General features: G+C 43.8%; 1 protein-coding gene across 1 annotated transcript; it reads left to right on the top strand.

Moving 5' to 3' along the window:
* Positions 1-389, top strand: LOC142436930 (large ribosomal subunit protein uL29-like). Its single transcript, XM_075540265.1, has one exon. The coding sequence runs from the start codon at positions 18-20 to the stop codon at positions 387-389; it is 372 nt and encodes a 123-aa protein (XP_075396380.1). The 5' UTR covers positions 1-17.
* The last annotated feature ends 8,570 nt before the right edge of the window (positions 390-8,959 follow it).

Raw genomic sequence — 8,959 nt, 5'->3', positions numbered from 1 at the left:
GATTCTAAAGCTCAGCCATGGCCAAGATTAAAGCCCGGGACCTTCGCGGCAAGAGGAAGGAGGAGCTGCTCAAACAGCTCGACGACCTGAAGGTGGACTTGTCGCAGCTGCGCGTTGCCAAAGTGACAGGTGGCGCGGCGTCCAAGCTCTCCAAAATCCGAGTTGTCCGCAAATCCATTGCTCGAGTTCTCACCGTCATCAACCAGACTCAGAAGGAGAACCTCAGGAAGTTTTACAAGGGTAAGAAGTACAAGCCCCTGGATCTGCGGCCCAAGAAAACGCGAGCCATGCGCCGCCGCCTCAACAAGCACGGGGAGAGCCTGAAGACCAGCAAGCAGCCGCGGAAGGAGCGGCTGTACCCACTGCGCAAGTACGCAGCCAAGGCCTGAGCGGTGCGCATCAATAAAACAAACTGGCTGGAAAAAAAAAAGAGGATCTTTAAAGAGGATAGTATAAACAAGAAATTCAAAGATTGAAAAGCAAAACAAAGTTTTCTTTCTGTCACAGAAAACTTGATAGAATCCAAGCAAGAGTGCAAAGGAAGCTGTGGAGAGCAAGAGCAGAGGATGCTCAGAGGGATGGTGTTGGAAAAGGACCAAAGAGCAAGACGAAAGAGCAGAGGGGGATGAAGGCTAAGGACTAGAGCCAGGAAGCTTAGAGTGCTCAGTCAAAAAGCTTGGTGAAGGGAAAAGGAGAGCTGGGATAGTGGCTGGAGGAAGAAACCAAATGGCAATTGGTGATGGCGTGACATTCCAAAAGATGTATGGCCAAATTTCTATGTGTTGCTTATTTGGAAAACAAGGTCTTTGCAGATGTCATTAAGGATATTGGCGTGAGATCATCGTGGATTATCTGGGTGAGCACTAAACCAATGACAGGCGTACTTGAGACAGAGGACAAGAACACACACCAAGAAGGTGATGAGACGATAACGGCAGATAATGAAGGTATGTGGTCACAAGCCAAGGAAACCAAGGACTGCCCACAGATATATGAGCAGGAAAAGGCAAGAAATCTGCCTTCCCTAACCTCACCCACTCCAACCAGCACCTTCACAAGGAGTGTAGCATTGTGGACACTTGGTGTAGGAATTTTCTTTCTTTCTTTTTAGGAATTTTCTTCTATCCAGATAAAGCTGATAAATTTCCATGGGTCAACTTTCCAACTATCTCAATATTTTTAAGGAGGGTGAACAACAAATTCCTTTGTATATAGGTGATAAATTAAAAGTGTGATACAAATACTTCTTTTGATCAAGTGTAGTATCAAATGATGTGAATTTTGAATCTAATTCAATTATGCCAGCTCTGTTTAAAACCATCTGAACCGATGGAAGTACGAAGCATGCTTATGTAAATCTTATTAATGCACCGTTTTCATTTAACAAATGTTTATTGGGTGTCTATAATATACTTAGGAGCCCTTGTGGCGTAGTGCTTTTTCATTGGGCTGTGATCCCCAAGGTCAGCAGTTCGAAATCACCAGCAGCTTCGTGGGAGAAAGATTGGACTTTCTACTTCTACTCCCCTAAAGAGGAAACCCACAGGGAGGCTGCTGTGAGTCAGCATTGACTTGATGGCATTGAGTCTATCATACATTGTACCAGGTACGGAGTATATAGCCATAAGCAAGCCTTTGTGGTGAAAGAAAAAAAATACCAAAGGAAGAAACCCAGCTATATGGACCGACAGTTCCGGGGGACTTGGGGTGGGGGGGTAGGGGGTAAGGAAGTGGTGTTAACAAACACAGGGACAAGGGAACAATATGGGACCCAAAATGGTAGTGAGGGGGAAGTGGCAGGCCTGGTGGGGAATGATCTAGGGTAAGGTTGCGTATAGAAGAGATATAGCTATAGCCCAGGTGGGGACAGAGCATGGCAGTAGGGCAGGAGGAAAGTCAAGGGAGATGGAGGAAAGAGCTAAGAGTCAAGGGGCATTTATGGAGGTCTAGACAAAGACATGTACATGCAAATATATATATGAGGATGGGGAAATAGATCTATGTGTCTATATTTATAGGTTTAGTATTAAGGTGGCAGAAGGACCTTGGGCCTCTACTCAAGCACTCCCTCAATGCATGAATACTTTCTTTTATTAAATTGGCACTCTATGATGCTCACCCTCCCGACACAACTGCTGAAGCCAAAGCGGGTGAACAAGTAAATGTGGTGAAGAAAGCTGATGGTGCCCGGCTATCAAAAGAGATACTGACTGGGGTCTTAAAGGCTTGAAGACAAACAAGCGGCCATCTAGCTCAGAAGCAACAAAGCCCACATGGAAGAACACACCAGCCTGTGTGATCGAGTGGTCCCGAAGGGATCAATTATCAGGCATCAAAGAACAAGAAATCATATCATTGACTGCACACCTCCATGATAGGATCGCTGAAGACAAATGGGTGTATAAGCAAATGTGGCGAAGAAAGCTGATGGTGCCCGGCTATCGAAAGAGATAGTGTCTGGGGTCTTAAAGGCTTGAAGGTGAACAAGCGGCCATCTAGCTCAGAAGCAATAAAGCCCACATGGAAGAAGCACACCAGCCTGTGCGATCATGAGATGCCAAAGGGACCAGGTATAAGGCATCATGCAAAAAAAAAAAAAAAAAGAATATATATGTGTGTATATATATGTATGTATGTAAAAAAATAATATATATATGTATACACACACACACCAGAGTGAATGAAGGGGGAAGTGCAGAGTGGAGACCCAATGCCCATTTGTCAGCCACTGGAGATCCCCTCATAGAGGGGTTTAGGAGAGGAGATGGGTCAGTCAGGGTGCGATGTAGTACCGATGAAGAACACAGCTTTCCCCAGATCCTGGATGCTTCCTCCCCCCAACTACCATGATCCGAATTCTACCTTGCAGGACTGGATAGGGCAGAGGTTGTACACTGGTGCATATGGGAGCTGGAGGCACAGGGAATCCAGGGTGGATGATACCTTCAGGACCAAGGGTGTGAGGGGCGATGCTGGGAGAGTGGAGGGTGAGTGGGTTGGAAAGGGGGAACTGATTACAAGGATCCACATGTCACCTCCTCCCTGGGAGATGGATGGCAGAGAAGGGGGGAAGGGGGACTCCGGATAGGGCAAGATATGACAAAATAACAATCTATAAATTATCAAGGGCTCATGAGGGAGGGGGGAGCGGGGAGGGAGGGGAAAATTTAGCATAAGTGTGTTGGAATAAGAAGTTATAGGAGATCCTACTTTTGATGTTTCCTTAAAATACTTTTAAGACTTTTGCATTAACCTAGAGTTGATGAATGTCTTGTATTAATCTTCAAACACTAGTAAGTAGTGAGGAATATTATTTCTACAATTTATAAACGTATCCATCCTCCATATTCACAATGGGAGCAGGCCTTAGATCTTGAGCCTTTTAAAAATTTGCTCAAATATTTTGTGTAGGTAGTAGGGCCCTTAAGTTTGTTTTCAGGGAAATCCGCCCCACTGATGCTGTACCAGTCACTCATTGCCACACTAATGCTGTCTAGTAAACTGCTACAAATGGATGAAACAGTACTTTGCTATGTGTTAGCTATGTGGATAGCTCTTCTGGAATTAGTCGGGTTTATTCAGGTTTTAGAAGTCTCTTGGTGGCACAAATGGCCACAAGGTTGTACTTCAAACCCATCCAGAGGTGCCGGAGAAGAGTGTCTTGGCTGTCCGTTTCTGAGTGGTCACAGCTCGGAAGACCCTGTGGATGCAGCTATGACTCTGCACACGTTCGTATCCACAAGTCAGCCTCTGCTTGATGGCAACTGTCATTTTCAGAGTTAGCTGTTGGGCAGCTAGGAGGTTCTGCTGATTGTAACTGGCATGTGGGTTATGTGTTAGGCTGTCAACTACAAGGTCAGGAGTTTCATATCGCCAGCAGCTCTGTGGGAGAAAGACTAGGCTCTCTACTCCAATAAATACTTACAACCTCAAAAACCCACAGACACAGGTCTACTCTGACCTACAAGGTCCCTATGAATTGTAATCCACTCAATGACAGTGAGGTGGGTTTTTTGGGGGGTGGGGATGGGGGTTGTGTTTGAGGATCATCAGATCTTGAAAGGCCTCACTTTTTTCCATAGTCTCTCAAATTCTTCCAGCAGGTTATCCTGGGCGTGTGCTTATGGGTAAAACGGAAACTGTTTGGCCATTCATCCGTTTACTTAGTGAGGGTCTCCTTTGTTCCAGGCACTGTCAGAGGGAAGTGGATAAGCAGAGCCAACGGGGACGTTGGCCCTACATGTCGAGGGAGCTTAGTGTCTAATGGGAGATACAGACAAGTACTTCAGCGACTAAAACATTGTATGCTAAGTGCCATGATTATGGTAACAGACTCAGGATTTGGATAGAAACTATCCCCAAGGAGGTAATGTGTGAGCAAGGATTCAGCAGAAGGTGTAGGGAATTTCATGCAGCAGAACAGCAAAAGCTCAGTGAGACAAAACATTATTGGTAAAATGAGCAGGGAAAGGAACAGTCGAAGGACTAACATGAGGTCAGATAAGCATAGCAGTAACGGAGTCCTGGCGATGGGGTGGGTTAATACAGGGCCAGGGGTCCAAACCCACCAGCCCCTCAGCAGGAGAATGATGAGGCTGCCTGCTCCCATAGAGATTTACATTCTCAGGATCCCTAAAGAGCCATTCTACTGGGTCTTATGGGGTTGCTATGAGTCTGCTGTGTCTTAGGGGGTCACTCAATGGCAGTGGAGTTGAGGTTATACTAAGTGAGATTCTTTTGGCTGCTGGGAAAATTGATAACGGAGTATCTCATGGAAGTTTAGGAATGATTGAACCAGAGGAATCCTGTGGGACTCAGTCGTAGGAATTCATAAACTGTCTTCCTGGTGGGATCTTAACACCATCTTCCCTCTTAGATCAAAATGCAAGTTTCCCAGGACAGCAAATTTTGCTCAGTTTGGGTCATTGCAGACACTTCGCCGCTCAATCATGACAAGGCTGCAAATTATGTGTGTGGGGCAGGTACTTACTTTTTTAAAGTAAGACTTGATCTATCTGTCGGTCTATCGATCTGATTGTGTTTTAGATTAAAGTTTACTCAGCAAATTAGATTCCCCTTGAACAGATTTTAACCCATTGTTCGGTGGTATTAGTTGTAACTTTCTTTTTTCTTTTTAAAATCATTTTATTGGGGGCTTGTCCAACTCTTATCACAGTCCATCCATCCATTGTGTCAAGCACATTTGTACATAGGTTGCCATCATCATTTTCAAAGCATTTTCTTTCTACTTGATCCTTTGCTATCAGCTCATTTCCCCCTTCCCTCTCTCCCTTGATAATTTCTAAATTATTATTATTTTGTCATATCTTACACTGATGTCTCCCTTCCCTTTTCTGTTGTCCATCCCCCAGGGAGGGGGTTATATGTAGATCATTGTGATCCAGTTCCTATCTGTACCAGTGTACATCTCTAGCTGGATTTGTAAGGTAGAATTGGGATCATGATAGTGGGTGGGTGGGGGAAACATTAAAGAACTAGAGGAAAGTTGTGCATTTCATTGGTGCTATACTGTATCCTGACTGGCTCGCCTCCTCCCCGCGATCCTTCTGTAAGGGGATATCCAGTTGCCTACAAATGGGCTTTAGGTCTCCACTCTGCACTCCCCCTCATTCACATTGATATGACATTTTTGTTCTTTGATGCCTGATACCTGATCCCATTGACACCTCATGATCACGCAGGCTGATGTGCTTCTATGTGGGCTTTGTTGATTCTCAGCTAGATGGCTGCTTTTTTTCTTCAAGTCTTTAAGATTCCAGGTACTATATCTTTTGATAGCCGGTCACCATCAGTTTTCTTCACCACATTTGCTTATGCACCCATTTTGTCTTCAGCAATCTTGTTGGGAAGCTGAGCATAATGGAATGCCAGGTTATTAGAACAAAGTGTTGTTGTGTTGAGGGAGTACTTGAGTACAGGACCAATGTCCATCTGCTACCTTAATACCAAACCTATAGATATATGCACATAGATCTGTTTCCCCATCCTTATATGTAAATATATTTACATATGGACATGCCTGTATTTAGACCTCTATAAATGCCCTTTGCCTCCTAGTTCTTTCCTCTATTTTCTTTTACTTTCCTTTTGTCTTACTATCATGCCCGGCCTTCATTTAGGTTTCAGTAATTCCTCTTGTTTACATTGCCCCAGATCAAGCCCTACAAGGCCTCCTACACCTTCTTCGCCATTGATTTTGGGTCAATGTCCCTGGATTTATTCCTTAATCCCTGGGTTTATTAACACCCACTTCCTTTCCCATCAGTTCCCCCCTCCCATGTCCCCCTGGAACCATCGGTCCCATTGTTTTCTCCTCCAGATTGTTTATGCTCCTATTTTATCTAGACAGAGCTGCAGAGATAATAATATGCACACACACACACACACACACACACAACCCAGGACAGAGCTGATCAGCATTCTTAAGGTTTCCATTCTGTTTGTTCTGTTTCCATGGATCTAGTTTCCCTTCCCTTCTCTTTACTTTTGACTGGCCGCATATGGTTAATTGCTTAAAGGACTACATTACTATAGGTGATACTGTTTATTTTATAAGCCAATCTATTATTTGGCTACAAGATGATCTGCAGAAATAGCTTCAATTCTACGTTCAAAGGTTACCTTAGGCAATTGTCGTAGGGATGCCTGTAGTCTCTTTTGGTCTAGTAGGTCTGGCCTTAATTTTTCAACCATTCTATCCAGGATCTTCTATTGTGCCCTTGCTCAGAACAGTCATTGGGGGATGTGGGCACCCTCTACTTGTTCATGCTCAGTATTTTAATCTATAAAATGAGATACTTTTAAGTGGCTGGAATTTCATAAGTGGATTTATAAAATGTTGTTGGCTACTGAGTATATTAATTCAAACAAATAGCTATTGAGCATTCCATATACGGCACTGTGAGTACATTGGTGCACCCAATGATCACAGCTTCTGTGCTCATTGATCTTGTCCACTAAAAAGGATCTGAACTAGGCCCTAACATGAAGACAGTCATGTGTGGTCCAGAGCAACCCTGACATACCAAACCCATGGCTATCCAGTCAATTCCAGCTCATACCCGCCCTATAGGACAGAGTCGAAGCACCCCAGAGAGTTTCCAAGGCTGTGGATCTTTACGGAAGCAGACTGTCACAGCTGTCTCTCATAGAACTGCTGGTGGGTTCAAACCATTGACCTTTCCGTTAGCGGCAGATTGGTCTTTAACCAGCAGAGCATGTGGATCCTAATGATGCTTGAACAGAAGAGACAATCAGGAAAGAAAGCAAGTCTGAACCAATCAGAGGAGGCTCTAAGATGGAACAGGAGTGAAATCAGGAACTCTCGGAAGAAAGAGTTTCTTCTAGTTTTCTTAAGTCTGGCACATAAAGTCTAGAATTCACAAGGAGACTCAAGCGAATTGATGAAGTGATTCTAGAAGTTAGAGTAGGTAAAACAAGAACCGATCTGTAAGAGGCCTGCTGAAATGGGACGAGAGTGGTACTCTCACGACACTGTAGAGCCTGGTTAAAAGAAAAAGAACGAGAGACATGGAACAAAAACAAAATGATCCTCGAGTGCTGATTTGGAGAACAGCCACTCTTTGTAACATGAGCCGGGAGACAAAATCAACTTTGTGTCCCAGGGGGAGAAAACCCGCTTCTTTTCAGGCTAACTTCCCCAGCCACCTGGCTCGTTTCCTTCCAGGGAAGTGAGCGTTGGGAGGAGAGCAGGTTTCAGAGACTGCACCAGCGAGATTGGCAGGCCGTTTTCTTGGTAAACACACCGTGGCTTTTTTCCCAGCCAGGCTCACTCACAGGATTTAAAAAAAGAAAACAATGAGTACTATTTTTTCCTATATAAAGCACATCAAAATGTCTCTGAAAGTGCCTTATTAGAATTTATGTAGGGGAGAGAAAAAGTTACACACATCAATGACCAAACAAAATTCGGCATTTTGACTTTTTGAGATTTGCTGTGCCATTTGACGTAAATCCTTGTCATCGTTTAAGGTCAGTCACAGTGAGAGAGCACGTCTTGGATTACAGTAACTGCCCGGAAATAGTATTTTCAGGAGCACCTCGTGGAAAATGGCTTAGTTGTGGCTAAATTACAACTGGCAAAGTGGTTGAGAAAGTCCTTCTTCCCAAGCATCCTGGTTTTCAGTGTTTACCATCAAATCAGTCAACTTTGCTCAAACAAAAAGTACAGTTATTGTTTATATATCAGAAATGCATATTTTAATGATATTTCATTTGGGAGAAAAAGATTGCTTACGTACAAAGATAAATCCATCTTGTATTCAAATAGTTTTCATTAATGTCTATAGTTTCAGTTAAAGGATAGCAAGTGACTTTACTTCTGTGGAATAATTACGTTACCAGTGTTAAATTACAACTGATATAGTTAACTTTAAAATCTATGAGCTGAACACATACTGTTGCCCATGCATGAAATGTGTTGGACATTTAAAATTCACAAATAATACTCAGCTTCTGAATTAAACAAACAAACAAACAAAAAGCTCCACTGTCGACTCCGTTCAGACTTGGGCAACTGTATAGGACAGAATAACGAGCCCTAGTGATTTGTGGTTACAGCTCGACTGCTCACCACAAGGTCCGCAGTAAGAAACTGCCAGTGGCTCCTGGGGAGAAAGTCGTGACTTTCTACTCCCGTGAAGCTTTACAGCCTCAGACACTCACAGGGCAATGCTACCCTGTCCTACACAGTCACTATGAGTCTGTGTCAACTCGACAGCAGTGAGTTTTATAGGCCAGAATAGCACCATCATATGGTTCCTAAGGCCAGCAATCTTTGTTTGAAGAGACTGCCTTATATTTTTCGCATGGAGCAGAAGATGGGTTCAAATCGCCAGTTTTGGGGTAGCTAGCGTTCCATCACTTTAACCACTGTGCTACCAGGGTACTGAATAAGGTCAACACTACATACATGCAT

The sequence above is a fragment of the Tenrec ecaudatus genome, chromosome 1, assembly GCF_050624435.1.
Source record: "Tenrec ecaudatus isolate mTenEca1 chromosome 1, mTenEca1.hap1, whole genome shotgun sequence".
NCBI classification, from domain to species: domain Eukaryota; kingdom Metazoa; phylum Chordata; class Mammalia; order Afrosoricida; family Tenrecidae; genus Tenrec; species Tenrec ecaudatus.
Note: the sequence above shows the minus strand (reverse complement) of the source record. Positions and strands in the feature narration are given on the sequence as shown.